This window comes from Canis aureus, chromosome 19, assembly GCF_053574225.1.
Source record: "Canis aureus isolate CA01 chromosome 19, VMU_Caureus_v.1.0, whole genome shotgun sequence".
Classification (NCBI taxonomy): Eukaryota; Metazoa; Chordata; class Mammalia; order Carnivora; family Canidae; genus Canis; species Canis aureus.
The window spans coordinates 18946700-18969483 of record NC_135629.1 but is presented as its reverse complement, the minus strand read 5'-3'; the positions used below and the strand labels follow the sequence as shown (position 1 = coordinate 18969483).

Sequence of the window (22784 nt, the reverse complement as noted above, 5' to 3'; positions counted from 1 at the left end):
AGCTCCTTAATGTGATAAAGAATATCTAGCAGAATAGCAGAAAGAAGTATCTTTAGTGATACACAATCAATGGGACTCTCTTCAGATGTATTTAAAAAATGGCTCTGGGACGCCTGGGTGGCTCAGCGGTTTAGCACCTGCCTTCAGCTCAGGGCCTGATCCTGGAGTCCCGAGATCGAGTTCCACGTCGGGCTCCCTGCATGGAGCCTGCTTCTCCCTCTGTCTGTGTCTCTGCCTCTCTCTCTGTGTCTCTCATGAATAAATGAAGTCTTTTAAAAAAATGGCTCTTGTCATAGTATTTTCCAGGAACACATAAGCATCACTCAAGAATCCTAATATAGTGTTCAGAAAATCTGGCCATATTAAAAAAAATGAAAAACTAGGTCATCTTCTTATATACTAGAAAATCTTTAGAAAAATAATACGTAAATGCCTAGATACGTAATTTTTAAAAATATATGTAGTTTATACAGAAAGAACTGATTTATTGAAAAAAAACTGTGATTTAATGCTGAAGGCATATACATCATATTCATGAATGCAAAATCTTAATAGTATAGATATCAATTTTCTCAAAATAACATGCAAATTAATTGGAATTATCAGGTAATTCCAATTAAAATTTTAGCTATTTAATGTGATGATTCTGATGTGTATTTAGAAGAATGAATATATTTGAAAGAATATTTTTTTCTTTTTTTTGACAAAACAAGTTGTATTAACAGGGGAACTTGCCCTACAAATTATTAAAACATTATGAAATGTAGCAAGTGTAGGTAGCATTTAAAATATTGTATTGATGCTATAGGGAGTGAACAATGATAGAGTAAAGAATTCAAAAATTGATCCACGTATATATAGATGTATGTATGTATGTATGTATGTATGTATCCATGAAGCTACCTAGATGACATTTTTAAGTGACTGGATGGCATTTCAAAGAAGTGGGGAAAACAGTGGATTATCCACTGAAGAGCATTGGGATAACTGGGTATCCATTTAACAAAAATGATGCCAAATCCCAATCTCATACATTATACCAAACAAATTCTGGATGGATTGAAATGAACATTAAAAAATATATAAAGATACTAAAAGAAAAATAAGTGAACATATATGCAATATAGGGACTTTATCAAGAATGATGCCCAAGGCTGAAAATCATATGTAAATCAAAGAGATTTAACTATAAAAAGCTTTAACATAGTAATAAGACAAAATAAGCAGGCAAATATGAAGTCCAATAAACATAGTAACAAGAGGTGACAAATTAGAAGAAAAATCTGCCAAATATGAGAAACAAAACGCTAATCATCTTAAAATATAAAGAATGATTTAAAGGCATTATTTTTATAGTTACAGTTGTTCCTTTTCACAAAAAAGACTATTTCTAATGTGTTTAAACTAACATAGGGAAATGCTTAAGCTAAAACATTAATAGAAAAAAATACAAATTTGTCTGTATAGTAGTCCACAATTATGGAAAAATATGTGTAAGAAAAAAATAAGACTGAGTAAATAGACCAAAATGATGGCTATTTTGGCACTGTGGTAATGTGAGTAATTTTACCTTTGTGATTTAAACCTACTAAATTTTCTAAATGTTCTATAATAAGCATCGTTGCTTTTATCATCTGAAAAAAACCATGAATTATTTTTCTAAAAGTACCTTCAAGGAAAGGCTTGAGTTCATTTTGGAATCTTACTTTTTATATGTTCCTTAGTTTAACTATATGCAGTGGAGACTGTATGCCAATAAACACCTTCTTTCTCCATGTGTGTTATTTTCCTTCATCCAGTTTTCTTTCTTAGCAAATCTATAATTTGGCCAAAAGGAAAAGAAACCATGTGGGTACCTGTGTGTTTACGCAAAGGAAATAAAGTGGCTACATTATTTCTCATTGATAGTAATTTTTTTTTTCTGCCAGAGGAAGAGAGCAATAAAGAAAAGATATATAGGAGAATTTTAGTAGAGAACATGTACTTACTAATTTTTTTCAGGACTAAAATGACAACTCCACTTTGTTTGTTATGGTGTATCTCGAAAACTATCCAAAGACATAAAAGAAAAATAAAAGTTCTTGTGCTAAATAAACAGCACATTCTCAGACCGAAAGACTTCCAGAGTGATGTGGCCAAACTGAAAAGGTCCTTCATGTCTCCCTTGCAAGTGAACACTGAACTCTGCTTTGAGTTGTAGCATTACACTGGAATTTGTTATATTTTTCCATGTACTGCTCAAGATAAAGCAAAGTGAAACTTAAGAGAAATGATGAACTAAACCTACTCTGTGGGTTGTAGAAGAATCCTGACTGAGAAAACACGAAGCTGTGAGTAAAATATAGGCATGCCAAATGTTCTAAGTAGAGGACCTAGAATTTTCTGCACCCACAGAAGCTTCTTAAATAGCAAGTCTGGATTATACTGGTAAATAAACACTTGATGGTAAAATATAACACCATACCGCATCCATCCAGAGATATCTCAGTCTGACAAAGTAAATCTTGCTGATGTTTAAAGCAATTAGACTGGTACTCCTATTAGAATAGGAAATATGTGCAGGGGCTGAATACATACCTAATAGGTTCTCCAGTGGTGGTAGTTGTGAGCAACATGGTGAGTCTCTAGTTAACCTTTCTTTGACCTGATATTTTCCAGTTTAGCCAGAATGGCCCAAGCAATCACTGGCTTCCTGCAGTTGGCTTATACCTTGGAGTAGGAACAACAATGATGCTTGAACAAATTCTGCTCCACTGTGGGAGGCAGGAAACTTCAAGATAACGTGCTTCAAAGGAAATTAATTTCCCACTGGTCTTGCAACTTTGTGTTCTATAAATCCCTGGTTTTAAGACTAGGAATATTTCTGATGTGCTTTTGAAAATCTGATCTAACTAGTGTTTAAGAAAAGGAAAACAAAATGCTCCAGAACACAATGTTGTAGGCCTTTAATAAAAGGTTTGCACTGAGCAAATCTTATCCCTGGATTATCTCCCTAGTAGAGTAACCGTGGTTGGTTTTTAAAAGGTATCACAGAAATAAGAAAAGCACGGAAAGGGTATGCTCAGGAGGCAATGCAGGTTTTAATTCTTTCAACTGCACTTGGATTTGGAAGTTGTTCCTGTCCTTGGAGGGGACTCGACTGAGGTAGGAAACTTGCTTGCAATTTGAATCTCTCTTGATGATTTCCAAACTGGGCCAGATTTCTGGAGCCACTCTTAAATATATGTACCTACCCTGCAAATCCTGGTAGACAGCATGCTGCGCCTTTGTAAATCTGCTTGGAATTGTCTGCAGAATAGGACATTCCATTTTTTTAAAAAGATTCATTTATTTATTTTGAGAGAGAGAGAGAGAGAGAGAACGAGCAGGAGGGGCAAAGGGAGAGGGAGAGAGAGAATCTTAAGCAGACTGCCTGCTGAGCTTGGAACCCAATGTGGGCTCAATCTCATCACCCTGAGATCATGACCTGAGTCAAAATTAAGAGTCAGATGCTTAACTGACTAAGCCACCCAGGCTCCCCATCCTCCATTTTCCATATGGAATCTTGTATGTAGCTTTGCTAAAGGATTCCTTTCCCTTCTTCAGTGCACTTGCCCTGCATGGAGACTCTTGCATCATGATTCCAAAACAATTTTCATAAAATTCATCTCTCCTTTTCTTTTTTAATGAAGCCCCTTCATGGTTACAGAGAGACCATTTGAAGGCTGTTTCCCTAAGTTTTATTAAGATTGTAGTAGGACTAAGAGCATAGCTGTTTATACAATTATCAACTCTACAATATGTTTTTCAATTCTGAGTTTAAAGCTTTCAAGTCCTTTCAGCAACACGCCACACAGAGCTTAGAAGAAGTAGTTCTCCATGCCACAAATCGCTCAAGAACTTTGCAGATACATAAGGATGCTATGTTATATCCCCTACCAGGATGTCTTATCACAGTACTAGCAATCAAATTGCTAGTTGTGTCAATTCCTGTTAACATTGACTCAAGGCATCTATCCCTAATCCTATGCCTAAGGCAGTGGAGTTCACAAATATAACAAAAAAATATACATAGGTACTATTCTTTGGGGAGAACATTATTACACTTTGGTTCTAAATTTTCTCTACATAGTACCTCCAACTGAAATCCCCAGGCTGTCTGTTTAATGCTTGCTTCCTTTGACTAGGAAGTCAATTCTTGGCTTGTTTTGAAGTTCGTGCAACTTGGAGATATTTGGATATCCACTGAGTTTTGGATTTCATCTAGTCCTTTTACTTTCTGAAGAATTTCTTCGTTGCATTATGATATTATGACCATAATGACTTAGTTTAGCAAACTAGCATTTATTTCAATTTAATTGAGGATCCTTATTGATGCCTTGTAGGTTGGAATATATACCTCCAATACACTTCACTAACATTTAGAAAGAGGTTATAGATGCATTGATATATCCACTGCCGTATAGGAGATAGAATTTTGGAAAATATTGCTTCTGATCTACTTCACTAATAGAAAGAATAATAACATCTTTAATAATAACACCCTCTGGGTGTTACAGTTCTCCTTATGTGTCCATGTGTTATTCTAATTATCTTTTAACTCTCCTTATTCTCTGGTACTGTGGAGAGAACAACATCCTGTCACTGTATGGCTAAGGACTGGTGAACCTGTCTTTGGCCTGATCTATCGTGATGAATCCAAGACAGAACCACAGCTATGGAAAGCTAGAATGTAAGTAGCTTTTACTGCTTTCTACCACTGTATTAAGAAAACTCATATAGACTTCAGTTTATAACCATGGGAAAAACAAAATATATCATATGAGCATCTGTAAGTGGTTGGCAATATTAAGTATGTGTCAAGAATTAACATTTCATGTTTATACCAGATGTCAGGTATACTGCTCTCTCTCTGAGCTGTCAAAAAGCATAATACAGAGAGAAAAGGTCAAAGAATCCTAAGGGATGCTAGTGGTGCTTAAAGGTTATAATGATTGAAAAAGATTGCTCTAAGTCTACATATATCACCACTTCAGATGTCATTTCATATCTCAAGTGGAAACAGAATGGGCCTTCTTAAGAGATTTCTAGAATACAATATGATTTGGCAGTAACGATGAAAACACACTTTGGCTACTGTAAGCCAGTCAGAACAGGTCCCTTTATTTGAAGATCAATGATTATGGATGATTGATGGACTAGTTTCCCCACCAGAAAACACCGGCCTGTTGTTATTACTATCACAGATGTAATGTGAGCCACACATAATTAATTGAATTTACAGAATGCCAGAAGTACATTAACTACTCAAAGCATCCTTTAATTTTCTCCCCCAATTTTCATAATGATATAATGAACAAACCACCCTCTAACATATCAAGTATTCTACAGTCAAAATAAAAAGGAATGAATTCAGGCAACTGACTCCACTTGTTCACTGATAAAAGATATATTCTCTCTCTATCCTTCTCTCCCTCTTTCTTATCTCCTTCTGTCTCCCTCTCTTACACTTTTCCTTCCTTTTTTTAAATAGTTTGTCAACTCAGAATCCTGCCTTTAAAGAATATTCATATGGAACTATATATTTAAAATAAGTAGAAACAGAAATGCTCTGCTCTTTATGAAGAGGAAGTTAGAGGTCTGTACATTGAGCTGTCCCCCCTTTTTAAAAGATTTTATTTATTTATTCATGAGACACACACAGAGAGAGGCAGAGACATAGGCAGAGGGAGAAGCAGGCTCCATGCAGGGAGCCTGATGCGAGACTTGATCCCAGGACCCCAGGATCATGACCTGAGCCAAAGGCAGACTCTCAACCACTGAGCCACCCAGATGCCCTGAGCTGTCCCCTCCAGTACTTTCACAAACCCTCAGAGCACTTGGCAGAAGACATTTTGAAAATTACTGGTGTGCACATTCTTCAAGCTAGGTGAGCATCTCCTGAAGTGTGCTCCTCAGAACATCTGGTCCTGCAAGATGCTTCGTAAACAAAGGGTTCTCTTGTCAGGTAAATTCAAGAAAAGCTGCATGCTAGAGTCCTCTTGGATAGGGAGACTTAACGCTATACTCTTAAAAGCTCTGAGAAAAAAAGAACAATGTTTTCTTTTGCTTTCCTCAATATTTTTAAATTTGGGAGTTTAAATTAATATTTTGAAATTAGTATTTTAAAAATACCAGTTTTTTCAAACTGCCTCACATTTGTACATGATAGTTATTACTGTTCCATAAAAACACAGTGTGAAAAATGTCACACAAATAGTCTCTGAGTATAACATATATTGATAAAATACAAGACCACAAAAGGAAATAGTCTATGGAGGGAACACAGAATTTACCTTTAACAATCATATTTAATGTATCAATTCATTAATCAGATGGTTATGTCAGGGCGCAGTGCATAATAAAATTCCTTATCTGTGGAAGTTGATCATTACCAGGCAGTACGGGTAATATGTGACATGTTGTATAGAAATCAGACGGGAAATTAAAAGAAGTAACAGGAATGAGTTGCAAAATGCATAAAACTTACCAATACAATAATATCACAGGCAGCATTATGTTAGAAAAATGAGAAAAAATTCTCATTTTTACATAAATTCCTAGATTTATGCAAAAATTTACTTCAGGAACAACAATTTACTTATAGCAATAAGAGAATAAGTAATTATGTTTTTGCTGAGTTACTATATTTACTCTTGGGAACATCATGCTTCTTCAGGGGAACTGGCCTTTGCTGACATCTGACATTGATCTTCCAAAATCACCTTTTGCCAGATTAAAATCAATTTCAGTCTCAAGCATTACACAGTTTGTACTTATGCGTAATAAAATCACACATTAGATCCCTACCACTCTATGGTACTTCGTTGACTAGTTTAGCCCCACTTTGGGAGCATAAAACATTTGCTAAGAAAAGTAATGATGTAAAATAGAAGGGGAGAACGCTTAATTACTTCAGAAGAAGTATGTAAAATGAATTTAGATAACTATTTCCAGAAGGAATGAGATGTGACTTACAAATACCGCAGGTCTCCAGGAACCCATAATTAGCTGTTTTAATTAGCCTTGTTTGGAATTATTTTATGTACTCCTGAATCTCATAAAAGTGAATTTTTAAAGGCTATAAACCATAACCTTAACCCTCTCTCAGACTTGTAGACTCTCATATTGTTGAGTCAATGGGGCTTATTTTTTAGCATTAATCCTATGTCCCTAAGGAAGAGACCTCCAAATATGGCCTATAGGCTGAAGGCAGCCTTGAACCATGTATGGTTTAACCCACAATCTTAAAACACTTGAGGAAATTTTGCCAATATAGAGTTTCTAGCTTTTTGTGAAAAATCCAAAGATGTACTTTTCTCCATGGCAATAACCAGCTGGAGTTGAGCAGTATTTGAAACCTTTGCATGGTCTGAACGTTTTGGGTGCCACTTTTTTCATCAAGATATATTATTCCTGGGCAGCCCGGTGTCTCAGTGGTTTAGTGCCGCCTTTGGCCCAAGGTGTGATCCTGGAGACCTGGGATCGAGTCCCACGTCGGGCTCCCTGCATGGAGCCTGCTACTCCCTCTGCCTGTGTCTCTGTCTCTCTCTCTCTGTGTGTCTCTCATGAATAAATACATAAAATCCTTTCTTTTAAAGATATATTATTCCTATGTTTTCCTGTTGGTAGAGTGAGGACAACATAAACTATCATATCTAGGTCTAATCAAATGTGGGAAAACTGAAAGTACAACTACAAAAACCAAATAGCTAAAAAAAAACTAGAGGGCATACAATTATCTTATTTAAATTATTTGTTGCTTGTTTCTGTGATAGGATAGTTTCTTTCTCTTTTGTTTTTTTTTAAATATTTTATTTTATTTATTCATTCATGGTGACAACTATAATCAGCAAATGGAAAATATATGTGACAAAAACCTAAACGAACTAAAAAAAAAAACTCTGTATTTTCTATGGTTAAAAATACAAATAAAGTAAATGATGTTAAAAGATTTAACTTGTAAGTAGAAAAAAGTTCAAGACTTAAAACCCAACCCTGCTCATTCATTTGCATCACTTGGCTGGCTCCTGCAGAATATGGAAAGGTGAATACTGTGGCATTTCTGTGAATTTAAGAACTGAATCTTACTGAAAACTTTGCACATGACTCATTTCACAATTTCTTGGAGTTAAATCCTGGTATCATTTTAAAGTCCAACTTGCTATATTTAATGGGGGAAATCCAGTTTTTAAATAAGAGTGAGGCCAAAGAGAGAAAGTGATCAACTTTGAAATTCCCTCCCTACAAGTTCTGGGTTTTACACTAGACAGATACACCCCCTTGAGATGAAACACACACACACGTATATAATAACAACGAACAGATCCAAACTACTCAGGAGTGAGATGCCAAACAGTGCCATGAAGACCCCAAGGTTAAGCAATCTTTACCGATTACCAGTAGCTCATTTCATGTGACCATCAACATACACAGTTGATTGTGGGTGCCTACCAACAGTTCAACATTTGGGAAAGTGGGTGAAAGCCAGGGAATAGTCAGTTATATACAGCATACCAACAACCATGCTCTCTAAGGCAGCTAATGTTAATGAAGAAAACATTCAGCTGATATAGAAACTGCCTAGCTTATAAATAAGTGAACATCAATGTTTTATATAAGCCAAGAATTCCATTTCCCTTTCAGAGTCTAAATTGTCCTTATTAATAAAATTCAGCCACTGAAATATTGAATGCTCACAATTTCTTCATCATAAATGACATTCTTCCATTCCGATATATTTCCTTAAAACATTTAAATTTGTATGACTTGATGATAGTATGTTTCAAAGCGTTGCTCAAAGACCATCTGAATCAAAAATCCCTTGAGTCATTTATAAGAGTACAGATTCCCAAAAAGACCTCACACTACTGAGTCAGAATCTCAGAGTGGGATCATGGAATGAACATTTTAAACAAACTCTCCAAATAAAACTTCTCACATAGCCACCAGAGTTCACAAACAAACCCTAAGTCATGTGACTGTATTTTATGCCTCAGTTCTCATGCGCTTATATTCAAAACACAGATCTAAATATGGCAGAGACAAGCTAGCCATACTTTCAACTTGTTCTCATTTCTTCCTTGGCACAGACTGGGCCACATATTCTCATCTCCCTCCTTTGCTCTCAGTGTGACCATATGGTTGGAGATGAGGCAATGGAATGTTCACAACTTGGGGCACCTGGGTGGCTCAGTGGGTTGAGCATCCAACTCTTGATTTGAACTCAAGTCATAGGATCATACCCCATGTCAGGCTCTGCATTTAGCACGTTATCTCCTTCAGATTCTCTCTCCCACTCCCTTGGCCCCTCCCCTAACTTGTGCTTGCTTTCTCTCTCTCTCTCTCTCTTTCCCCTCTCTAAAGAAATAAAATCTTAAAAAAAAAAATACAAAACAAAGACTGTGCGCACAGGTAATGTATGACATCTAGATCTATTCTATAAAAACCACCCATGTGGCTTCTTTCACCCTTTTCTTTCTGCCAGCTTAAGGGAGACAGAGGCAATGACCATGGATTTTAGATTAAGGGGCACAAATGGATGGAGTCAGAGAGCTTGAATTGGACCTTATCTGAATGAGAAACCCAGTTTGATTTGAGCTAATATATTTTCAGGTTTGTTACCACAGCCCTCGGAATCTTAATTAAAACACTAAGTCCATCTAAATGCATTTTCATGGCAAAGCAACCAATGTTTAGCTTTCCCTCTTACCAGTGTACAGATTATTTCTTAGGTTTTCCCTAGTGCTGATGTGGTTTGTTTTCTTTGTTTGTTTTTAATGACAAAAATCACCAACTAATGATCATCCTCAATTTCTGCTTAGAATGTCAGGAAAACAAAGCCTTTATACATCCTTGATGAGCACTAAATTAACAATGTTATTTTTACTTAAAGCAGAAAGCATCAGTCAGAGCGCTGCAATTTTTAAATAAGATCTTGTTGAGGCACTACCACTGTGACAGTGGACCTAAACTTCCAGTTTATGCATGTAATTTTTCCTAATGGGCTTAAGGCTCCTTCTGACTTCTGTCTGTGGGTGGACAGAATCAGAGCAAGGAAAACTCTGCAGTCTTTAGAACAGGGAGAAATGATTTTCTCATTCTACTGAGAAGAAGACGACCATTAAGGGGATCTGAGAATGAAGTGGAAGGGAAAAGTATGAGGCCATGGGGCAGTGATAACTATATACGGAATGGGGCACCTTGGTGGCTCAGTTGGCTAAGTGTTTGACTCTTGATTTCAGCTCAGGTCATGATCTCAGGGTTGTGGGATTGAGAGCTCCATGTGACTCCATGCTCACTGGGGAGTCTGCTTGAGATTCTCTCTACTTCTCCCTCTGCCCCTTCCCCTCCTTGCACACTTGTGTGCTCTCTCTTTCACTCTAAAACAAATAAGTAACTCTATAAAATGTGTGTGTGTGTGTGTAATGGTCAGTGGCACCCCTGAGATGTTGGGGAAACTGACTCAGAAATTGCAAATATAAGTAGCAATGAATACAGATTCTTCAAATTGTCATCTATGACCCTGCCTCCTTCCAGGGCCATTTGTGATATGTTCACTGCTTACGTCAATCATAAAAGGATGCTGGAACTGCCCAAGGACACTTGTTGAAACATGTAGCTTCTTTCTTTACTTTTTATATTCAATTTCTTATTAACCTTGCATCAGTTTCATCACCCTATCCTCAGACTAGTTTAGCCTTAATAGTAATGCCCTTTGAATGAGGTATGAGCCTTTAATTATAAGAAACAGAAGACCACTACAGTCAATTTAAATAATAAAGAGAATGCAATACACACACATATGTGTGTGTATATATATACATATACATACATACATATCTCCCTGTATACTAAGCCTGGTGCATGGCACCCAAGGGCAAAAAAGCAGCTGCCAAGGAGGGAAGGGAGGAGAGCCTGTGGGTAAGCAGTCTTTTTTTTTTTAAGATTTATTTATTTATTTATGATAGACACACACACAGAGAGAGAGAGAGAGAGAGAGAGAGAGAGAGAGGCAGACACATAGGCAGATGGAGAAGCAGGCTCCATGCTGGGAGCCCGACGTGGGACCCGATCCAGGGACTCCGGGATCACGCCCTGGGCCAAAGGCAGGCGCCAAACCGCTGAGCCACCCAGGGATCCCCAGGTAAGCAGTCTTTAGTCTTTACTCTCTGTCCCTGGTCTCTTAATCCATGGCAGGGCTGCATCTCTGCTCCATGTACATCACCTTTCTTGGCTGCCTGGTCTACATAATAGTCTGTCTCAAATTCCAAAATTCAGAATTCTTTCCAGTCGGGTCAAATACCAAATTTCCAGAACAGAGCATCTGATTGGCCCAGCTTGTTTCAGGTGTCCTTCTCTGGACCAATCAGCCAAGGCCAGCTGGAACATGCTGCATGGAAGTTCAGCCCATGGAGGCCATGGGATGGGGGGTGGTAAGTCCCTGGGGACAGGCAGTCACTGATGCTTGTACAGAATAAGCATCTCAAAGCCATCTCCACTCCTCTATTTCTAAGTATCACTGTATTGTTAAACAAAAAAGTTAAGTCTTCCATCCGCAACCACAAATCTATGGGAAACCCAAACATTTTCTAGAACCGTGTTTTCCAGAGTGGGGTACAAATATTCCAAGCAAGAAAATCCTCTGGAGTAAAGGGAAAAAGTACAATAAACTTTCTTTATAGATTTACTTTTATTTAGATATTTTAAATTTTTATATTTTTCCTTATAGTAAAAATACTAGGGCTATAGCATATTTTTTTTTGTCTAATAAATAAGTTACACATTTCAAACAAGTCACATGTACTTAAATCCTCACAACCACCCTATAAGGATAAGTTCTATGATTATTCCCTGTTTAGAGATATGAAACAGATTCAGAGGTTAGGCATTATGCCCAAAGTTTGTAGTTATGTCAGAGTTAGAACTAGAACTCAAGCAACCTACTTCCAAAATGCCCAGCTTGTACCTACTATTCCTCCTAAGTATGTCTGAGAGACAGACAGAGAGACAGAGAGAGACAGAGAGAGTAGGGTGGTGGTACCTATAGACATTTTAATTATAAATTTTCATATATCAGGAAATTCTGAAGAACACCATACTAGAAGGCACATAATATATAAATTAAAAAACTGGAGCCTATAATTTTTGTGAACATAGGGAAATCTTCCTTCAAAAATCAAGAGATTTAGGTCTGAAGCCTAAATCTACTATTGTGTGGCTTTCAACAAATTATCTAACTGCTCTGAGGTCCAGCTTGTCAATATACCCTTCCTTGATGTTATGAACAATAAACACAATATCTGGTTGAATAATGATAACTACTGCTGTTTTTTAGGGCTAACCAGTCACCAGCAAAACCACCTTTCTACTTCTTGTGGGACCATAAGCCTCTGAGGACAAGGGGATTCCTATTCATCTTTCTTTTTTTTTTTTTAAGATTTTATTTATTTATTCATGAAAGATACAGAGAGAGAGGCAGAGACACAGGCAAAGGGAGAAGCAGGCTCCATGCAGGGAGCCTGACATGGGACTCAATCCCAGGTCTCCAGGATCAGGCCCTGGGCTGAAGGTGGCCCTAAACTGCTGAGCCACCTGGGCTGCTCCCTATTCATCTTTCTATTTCTTACCCACTTTCAGGGTTTTTCACTGGGGAGAGGTTTGGGGTGAGGTTCAACAAATACTGATTTGAATACATTATCAACAATATTCTGTTTTCTTCTACTTAATACTAAGATTATTCATGTAAAAGGTGGTATTTATTGTAGTAAAATCGCATTATAAGACATCAAACATTTTCTATACATCAGCATATACTTGGTGGATATATGATCAAATCAATGGATGATTAAAATGGATGGATGGATGGATGGATGGATGGATGGATGGATGGATGGAGAAAAGCAAGGAAATAGGCAGACTCAAATGAATATTTCTAATTCACAGATTCCACATCCAAATACTTCAGAGTAACTATGGATTTTTCATCTTCATTTCCAATCACAAAATGGATGTTCAGCAATTAAGACTGTTCACTACAACAGATATTTCCTTTAGAGATCAAAATATTTTGCTTTACCCATACAATAGCAGCTGAGGTTTGTGTGTCAATTGACTTAGAACATATTTGTCTGAATGCTACTATGATTTGTTAATATTTTGGACTCCTGTAAATGTCAATAGTCACATCAGAATGGAAGTAGATTAAAAAAAAAAGTTTTGCAATTGTGATATATTATTCATTTAGTCTACCAACGGATTCTCTAACTTCTTGCCATGACATATTAACCTAATCTTGTCCACTTCCTTCTCCCCAGTTAGAAGCAATAAAATCAGGGTGATAGATGCTTATTCCTCAGCAACCCATCAGTCATCTGCTGTATCTTGATTGCACAAGTTGTGATGGCATTAATGCCTGCTAAGATGCAACTTTTTCAGCTCTAGGTAAGGGGAAACCATTGGGTTCTCAGAGAAACATTTCACACAGTGATCAATGATTGCAAATGTGATGGAAGCCAAAAAGCCCATCAACGTATTATGTATTCTTTACCTTAAAGTTTTGTAAGACACTTGTTTTAAGTTTGATGAAATTATAAGCATAGACAGTAGGAAAGTGTTGTTCAAGGAAAACGAGTGTTTAAGAAAAAATAGTGTTAAATTCACAGATTATTTGTGGAAATTATTGTTTTGAGATAATCCCATCAAAAAGTACTTCACAGTGTATTGAAACCTTAATGAAGGTCTAGCAATTGGACACATCTTTCCAGAAAATTCCTCTTGGTACCTTTTCTTCAGGCTTGTCCCATCTAAGCTACCTGAGATGACTTTTATTTTTCAGTCTTGAAGAAAGAATAAAAAAAACTCAACAACCAAAGATGTTGATACAGAGGGTGTAAATCCCATGCCATCTGGTTATGTTGCTAACAGTTCTCACCTCTGTCACACCAGGATTTACAAAGCAATTTTTAGCATAAAGCTACTTCAGCCTTCACTACCTGCTGTTTGGCATCTCACATTGTCCTCTGAACATCCCAAAGGCTATGTTTTTATAAGTGGATGGGTGTCCAGGGCTGTCATTTCAAGAAGAGCATGCACACAGCTCAGACACAGAAATCTGGATCAGAGAACAAACATGGCAAAAACCTACAACCTAATTCTTTACTCAGAATCAATTTCATCAGCCATCTTTGGACAAAAACCAACTCTTTATTAACATGTGTGTATGCAATAACGTGACCACCCTATGAATTCCTGTCTAATATTTATCATGAAGTACCCATGAACTAGTCTTGTAACCTTATGTATAATAGGGTAATTTTTCTGGTGGATTTGAATTTCTAATGATTTTATAGTGATGCCAACAACTGCACAGTAATTACACTAATTCCCAGCTTTTCACACTGTTGGTAACTAGATTAATAATTAAGCTATTGATAATCCATGTCCAGGCTCCTATTTCTGACTTGTCAATTCCTAGTTTTCCTACTATTTCTAAGAGGATGCTAATTCCTCTTGCTTCAGATTGTTCTACAGAGAAGCCAACAGACATAAGTGACAAAAAAAAAAAAAAAGTCACAGAATGAGTGGAAGATAAGACCCTTCTCAAACGTCAGTGACCTGTGTTGCTTAGGAGTTGTAGGGATTCCTAAGAGAAATTCCTAATTGTCGCCTACCATGAGACAATTTTTTCCTTCTTATTGGCATCAAATAAATGGTGGCTGCTCTTAAGCAAAGCAGCCCCGGGTTGCTGCCGCTTTCTTATACATTATCTACATAAGTGAATTAAGGCAGTATAAATAATATAATGCAGTTTCCATACTTCAGTACCTTTATTTTGGCTCTTAACATGTATAATTCCCTAATCTATTTTTAGGAGAATATTTCTGATTTTTATCCCAAATGAACAAAGGAAAGTAAACACTTTATTTACAAGAGAAGAGATTTTAACACAATTTTACTATGGGCCTATAGTAGAAGAAATAAAAGCCAGAAAATTAAGGAAAAAAGGGTAAAAAAGGCTATTGCAATCTTCAATAAAGAGCTGTGAAGTGGCTCTTATAGATCACAGTATGGCTCCAGGAAAAACACAACCAAAACCCAAATAGAACACCTTTGGTATGAGTCCCAACTCCATACCCTCCAAATCACCAAATAAGGGATGTCTTTCTAGTACAGGACACTTTAGAATCCTGAAGTGTCCTCCCTCCAAGAAGGCAGAAATCAGTGTGAGAAAAATAAAGCTGTTTGGGGGCACACTGCACCAATGGATGATTAAAAAATGCATGGCATACTGTAACTGATGTGTCTTTGTGCCTTGATGTTTCATCTTATTGTGATTAAAATAGTAAAAGCATTATCTCATGCAGTATTTGAGACATGCATTCTCAGAGGGGTTTTACAGAAACATCCACCCAACTGAGAGTTCCCATCAACAGTTAAGGTACTTCAAGTCATATAATTCCAAAATCTGAAGAGTCTATTTCTGGTGGGGTTCTCTGTGAATTCTTAGATTGAAACTAATGTCAAATTCAAGGTTATGTTGCCTCTCACATAACACCTGGGAGGTTAAAAGTCATGAGATAAAACCATGATTCTTTCTATGCTTGGGACTCTGGCACCTTCATTTCAAGGGCAACATTAAATGGGCAGTTCTCTTTCCCCTAGGACTTAGGAAAGAAAAAGAAAGACAAGAGTTTTAGGAGACATTAAATATATATAAATCTGTTGGAGACCGGGAAGGCCATCAAAGATGGGAATAAATCTGAGTGGAGAGCATATTGAGAAAGGCTAGTTAGGAGGAATGGAAGAAAAAAAAAGTGATGTCCTCAGTGGGGAGGTAATATTTTGGTTCTGAAGTTACAAATATATTCCAGTGTCTAGGCCAAGAAACTGGCTAGGGAAAAAGGAAGGAGTGAGAGCAGAAGTAGGTAACGGGAAATCATTAGGGACTCCACCTAATGGCTAGGGTATTGCTATTCAGAGTGTGGCCCATGGGCCTGCAGCAGCAGCTTCAGGAGAGAGCTTATTGAAAATACAGCATCTCAGGCTCCAACCCAGACCCAGTGATTCAGAATCTGCATTTTAGCAGGTCCCCAGTTGATTCATTTGCCATCAAACTCTCAGAAGCACTGGACTAGCATATACCTGAGTTGGGTATTTGGTTGAACTCCAGGGAGATTTCTGCTCAAGGGGACTTTGGGCATTGTTGATCTGTTGTGTTTCCATAAACAATGGCCTTGAACACTAAAACAAAACCACTAACTCTGCTGCATCTAAATTTGAAATGTCAGAAGCCCTTGGCTTAAGACCGTGACACTTTCATTAAGGACTCTGTGCCTTTGTACCATGATTACTTAGAGAATGCCACCTGGGGTCTGCTTAGGATTTGCCATAACAGAAAGAGCCCTGGCCAAGAGTCAGGCACTGAGGGTCTAATTCTACTTCTTCAGAGTTCTAAGATTTTAGGAATACCATTTCCCCTCTGAGCCACATTTTGTGAATTTCCAAACTGTAGCACTAAAAAACTGCTAGGAGGCTCAGTGCTGATGTTTACTTTCCAGCCTTCTGCCTCATCTGTCATTGCTCAGCAAGAACTTTGGGCTCAAGGCATTTAGGTTTTGGCTAGGTAAGAGCTGAGCCTCTTGGCATCTCCAGAACTGAAGCATCCCCTACTCTTTGACCGTCCCTCAAACAGTTCCTCTCCATGCTTTCAATCAAAACAATTTCCTAACAAAGGATTTCCATGAGAAGCCAGCACACTGTTTAGCACCTAAGTAGGACTCCATAAATAAAGGAGACTAGGACTGTGATGATGATTTTTACTATTAAGATTTTGCCATTCTGTGCCTACTCTGTTAGGATATTATTCTGGTAAAAAATATGGTGGATGAATAAAATAGGGTGGTATATTCAGTAATCAGAAAATATCAACATAATTAAACACTTCCAGCCAGTGAGAAGGGACCAAGAAGAAGTGAAGAAAGGGGAAGAAGTGAATGAAGATAATGCAGAATGGTGAAGACAGAAGCAAGTGCACATCTCATAGGGTCACAGGGTGGGCCATGAGTGCCACAGATCACATGTACTGAGAAACCCTGGCATCACAGCTTTAGCTGTGTAGTGATCTGCCTCATACCCTTCATTAGATTAAAACTCCCTAAGTCAATAAGAGACAGGAAGCAGGGTTGATATCAGCTGCTATGGCTGGAGTTCACTCTCATCTGTCCGCACCTGCACCTGCCTGGTTGGCACCCAGGGTATATTGGTTGTTAGATGCTGATACCTCTAGAAACAAAGTTTCTAGTGATTTCTCAAAAAGCCTTTATAAAAAAAAAAAAAAAGCCTTTATAATTGACCAAATCTAAAAAAGGATTTCTTTATTCCTTTCATGAATGTGCTCAATTGTTCAACCAATATTCAGTGACTACTTGTTATCAACCAGCCTTGTGCTGCTTATTAAACGTGTATTAAATTATTTCATGTGTGCTGAAGTCCATTTCCCTTGGACGTTTGGGTGCAGAGCCAACAGTGACTTGGGCTCTGTCTTCAAGGAGTTCACAAGCCAATGTATTAGGGCAGTAGATGTAAATTGTGAATATCTTAGCATTAGATAGACTTGGGTCAATGAGAATCCTGTTTTCAGCATCTAAGTCTGACAGCCTAGCCCTGATCATTTTCCTGCGTGATCTGGCACTGAGGAAGGTAAGCTTTTGTTCAATTCTTTACAGTCCCATACATGGTTTAGCTTCTTCAGTGCTAAAGTTTCTTGCCTTCTTCATCTATAATCCTACTTGACTTCTGCAATCACCTCAACCTATGTGCTCTAAAAATGAGAAGAGGAATATGGGGAGTCACCAAAAGTTCTCCAATTGCATGATATTAGAAGATTCTTTTGGGACATGTTTCATTCAATAGCTTAAGTCAGCTAAAAGGTCCCTCCTTTGTTATCGGCAAATATATCTAATCATAAAAGGACTTAAAGATCACTCAGTCATGTTCTTAAATTAGGCCAACATTTCCAAAACTCACCACAGACAAGATTCTCCAGCAGTTATTTTTATATTTAAAAAAACAAAATGATTTTGATACTTTTATACCACCTGTAGTTTTAGACATTTACTCTTTCTAATGCATTGCTTCCTGCTTTTCCTCATAACTAAGCCCTCTTTGCTTTTAGAAAATACATGTTTCCCACCCCAGTGCTTGTCAGTAGACACAGCTGACCCTGCCCCCCTGCTGTAGGAATAATCTCCTAAATAAGGTTAATTCAGCTAAAATAATGAAGAGCCACTGAACAGGTTGTCTGGTTTATTAGGATCTCTAGCATTAAGGACCATGAAAGCTTGGAGTTATCAGAGGCCACCTATGACACCATAAGACGTCTACTTCACATGGAATCAACATTGAGGGAAGCAGAGCCAAGAGATATAAGGAAAGTACAACTGTGAAACTGCTTGAACCTGTGGCTCCAACAAAATGGGGGATGAATTCTCAGGGGGCAATCAGAGTTTGGGATAAAATATTTTTATCAATGATAGAAACTTACAAAAGGAAAGAAACAGGTGCTGGACTGGAGGAGAAAGAAGTCTAATTGTGAGATGGTCCAATGAAGCCCTAGATATCCTGGAAGGAAGTTCCAGAAGGACAGCCCATCAGAACTGTTCAGTGTTGAGCACAAAGGGCTGACCCTTTACTCCTGCCCTGATGAGTCACCAGATGTGGGCTGCTACAGACAAGGTAAGACTCTGGGCAACTGGCTCTCTATAGTTGAGGAGACTGGGAGGGAGTTAAGACCTCGAGGCTATCGACTGACCCCACTACCCACAGCGAGGCAGCAAGTCTTTCTGGGTGGTACATATCTGTGACAACCATACAGCTCAACTAGACCACAACTAATCATCCCAGTGATGTGAGCCAGTAAACTCCCTATTTTCTTCAAGCCAGTTTGAGCTCAGTTACTTTTATTTACATTCAAGAAAATCTGTTTCCCTACAAAGTTAAAATTCCTTTGGAACTTCAAGATACCAGAAAATATACGCTACTGAAGTACACTGGGGAGTCCAATATAAACCCATCCCTCAGCATCCTGGCAATCATGTCTGCTAATCAAGCCCTACACTGGCAGTCTCCAGCTGGCTCATACATTTCAAGTGATCAGATAGTGAAGATGGTATGTTTGTTTTATTGGACTGAGGGTTTTGTTATTAAAACTGACAAGTCACCGGGGGGAAAGGACTATGGTTTGTATGTCACAAAACAAATAAAGCCCATCATATTTTCATTTGAATAAACTTCACTATGATGGGAAGACTTCTCAGCTTCGCCTCTGGTCAGAAAGATCCTCTCTAACCTGTTTATCTCTCAGTATCCTCTCCAGAACAGAATTGTTGGTTTCTCCAAGAACAGTGATTTATACATTAATAATGTCCTCTTTGTTCCCACTAGTGACCAAGCTTGCAGGAGTAAGCATGAGAGCAAAATCAAACCAAGACTCGAGGCTCCTACTGGGGAGCAATGCTTATTAAATTATTTTCATATGTGCTGAAGTTCATTTTCACTTGGGTAGCTATTTTGTTAAGCTTCTGAATTTTTAGCAGTATTTCAATTTATACCAGTGTAGCATAAAATTTGCAATTCCAACACCCCAATGAAAATGATGTGAATGTATATATATATACACATATATACGTATCATTTTCATATGTATATCATACATAGAGATCCAATAGCATATATTAATCATCATGTTTGAGTGTGTATATGAGAGAAAAGGGGAGAGAGAGAGAGAGAGACAGAGATGGGGGAGAGAAAGAGGCAGGGGAGAGTCAGAGAGAGAGAGAGAGAGAGAGAAAGAGAGAGAGAGGAAAAGAGAGAGAGTAGGAAACCACATGGATTCCACAAAGACTCTGGTGTCTGTCATGTTCTAAAACTAAGTAACAAATGAAATGGTGTAAGAAGCATGGTTCAGCACCATTAGGTAACTGAAACAAACTTGAACTCATCTGCCTTTACAACACACCTTGTAATAAATTATGTTTATAAACTTCACAGAATGGACTATCTCTTATAGAGTTTCTTATATCCCAACTCAGCGGACAGAATCCAATCCTTGGGTTGTCAATTTTCTTAGGGTAATTTAAGGAAGCAAGACCAACATGTGCTGTTGGTCTTGCACTGATGCTTATTCAAGAAATATAAAAAACTTACAAACAGAAGTTCTCACCTCCAGAGTGTGGCGGCGGGCCACAGAGTAGGACGACACCCTGGCCTTCACGCACAGACACGGTACTTCTCATTTTGGTTTTGAAATTTTCAAGATCTGATTTGAAAACAAAACAAAATGGAATTTCAGAAAGGATAACACAAATTAAAATCTTCACATGGAGACAATCCATTCTTTTGCAGCACAATTTTTAAAAACGTTTCTCAGGAATCTCAAGAGGAAAACATTTGCTTGGAGAAGGAAAATTAAGGATTTTGATTTATTAAGCCTTCTTATAAATTCAGCAATACAATAAAAATATATACCCACTAATCCTGTGGTGCTGTAACAGTGTCAAAAATGGCCTGGGCTGTCCCAAAGGACAAAGCATATTGGAATTAAATAACCGCACTATATGACTTAAAGAAGGAAATGGAATACCTTGAACCAAAAATATATAGAAACCAATATCCACATTTGCCACAGTGATTCATCAAATCATGAAGACGTGTAGCTTTGCCTTTTAATGAAAGTCAGCTATTCATGAATTTCTCTCCCAAAATATTTTATCATAAGTAGCCTAAATAAATTTTATTCCACCTATAAATATTGTTGTTATTCACAAAAAGAATTGAAAACATTCAGGTTCTGGTTATAAATCCTATTTGTCCCATCTTGAAGGGTTACATAGAGGATATGTATCACTAAAAATTACCATCAAGGTAGAATTTAAAGAATAACAGTAAATTAGATCCATCTATTCCTTTATATTTGTAGCTGCGAAAAAAATGCAAATCATTTTTATAATTGCCCAAAGGCTTTTTTTTCCCCCAAGTTTTTATTTTTAATAAAGCAATCAAGAGGGATCCCTGGGTGGCTCAGCAGTTTAGCGCCTGCCTTCCGTCCAGGGTGTGATCCTGGAGACCTGGGATCAAGTCCGACGTCAGGCTCCCTGCATGGAGCCTGCTTCTCCCTCTGCCTATGTCTCTACCTATCTCGGTCTGTCTCTGTATCTCTCATGGATAAATAAATAAAATCTTTTTTAAAAAATTAAGCAATCAAGGTAAATGTGATTTTGGTCAGCTGTGATCATTTCTTAAAGTTGTTTAATCTCTTCCAGTGACAGTCCAGGGCAACAAATTCTGATTCTTATTATCCAGCATAAATTACAGAAAGGATTAAATTCTCTTGGTTCATTTTGAACAAAGCTTAAGCCTTTGGGGAAAAAGGAAGAAAAAAATCTGTTTCTTTTAACCCAAAACTTGTGAACTCCACAGTTAATATACTCAGTGGTGTCACTTTCTGTATCAGAACAATTGAACTGTCAATTTGTGAAAGAATACACTCATTTCATAGCTTTTAAGGGTTCATATAAATTGCCTATGTGGTGAGGCAGTGTGTGCACTTCAGAACACAACTTGGAAAATTGCAACTTTGCCTTGAAAAATGTAAAAAGCAAAATAATTATCTTCAAACTGATACACAACTACCAACTGTATTCTAAGCACTTAAGTCAGCTTATCAGAGGGAAATAGGAAGGTCTACTTGCTTCATTTTAATTTTACTGAAAAACAGTATTAAATTACTAAGTTATAAGCATGGAATAAATCTATTCAGCAAAACTCATTAGGTATGTCTTTAAAAGAAGAAAAAATGGTGTTTCTGGACTTGTTTTAACAGGCAGTTCCCCTACAAAAACGATATGATAACACAGTATTATATTATCTTAAATGTGTAACTAAAATGCACATAATCAAAACATTAAGGTTCCTGAAGTGTGCCTGAGTTGGAACTGCAAAACCATAGCATCCAAATATTTCTCAACATCTAAACGGGGGAGTACACCATATCAGAACGTAGCCTATATATGGAAAAATAATATCAAATGATGATTTTTGGCAACCAACTATGTGTCATCATTGCTGACTTCTTACTCAATTCTTGTTTTATTCTGTTACATAAATTCACACCATGGAAATGATTCATCACTGATTTTAGCTCAAATATGCAAAAAAAAAAAAAAAAGGATGAAAATGTTCTGTGGGAACTAATAATGTCTCTTCTCTGCTAAAGGTAAAGATCCCTTTTGTTTAAAGCACTAACAGGGCCTGGAACAGATCTGCCCATTGCTCTAGACATTTCATTGATACTGCCTCTAATGCTATACATGGGCAAAGAACATTATTTCTTGGATACCTGTGGCCAGTTTGTGGAGCACAGACACAAGGGAAAGCAAAGAAAAATACCAGTACTGCCTTTAACAGGTTTTCCAGGGCTTTGTTGCTAGTGAATCACTCTGACTACAGTGAATTTTCATTTTCTTTAAAACACAATCCCTTCAATTCTTAATTCATGTTACTCCAAGTGTAGTCTAGCACCACCTGCATCATTATTACCTAGGATTCCCATTACAAATGCAGGTATCTGGGAAATCGCTTAAAACTAGTAAATTAGAATGAGATCTGCATTTTTAACAAGCTCACTAGCTAAAGTCTGTGCACACAAAATGTAACTTTGTGGCTTCCTACTAGGAGGTATCAAGTTCAACCCAGTTTAAGTATTTTAA

At 37.5% G+C, this 22784-nt stretch overlaps 1 protein-coding gene and 1 long non-coding RNA gene across 6 annotated transcripts in view; one reads left to right on the top strand and one right to left on the bottom strand.

The window, feature by feature from the left end:
• CNTN3 (contactin 3) overlaps positions 1–22784 on the bottom strand; it is a 327555-nt gene that overhangs the window by 124761 nt on the left and 180010 nt on the right. For all 5 annotated transcript variants that reach the window (XM_077858046.1, XM_077858048.1, XM_077858044.1 and 2 more), the window contains one exon: positions 20240–20335. In XM_077858046.1, the coding sequence (XP_077714172.1) occupies positions 20240–20335 (96 nt within the window). The remainder of the gene's footprint in view (positions 1–20239; positions 20336–22784) is intronic.
• Positions 2945–15361, top strand: LOC144289707 (uncharacterized). Its single transcript, XR_013357621.1, has 4 exons — positions 2945–3144; positions 4607–4715; positions 11003–11164; positions 12964–15361. It is a non-coding gene; the product is annotated as an uncharacterized LOC144289707 (long non-coding RNA).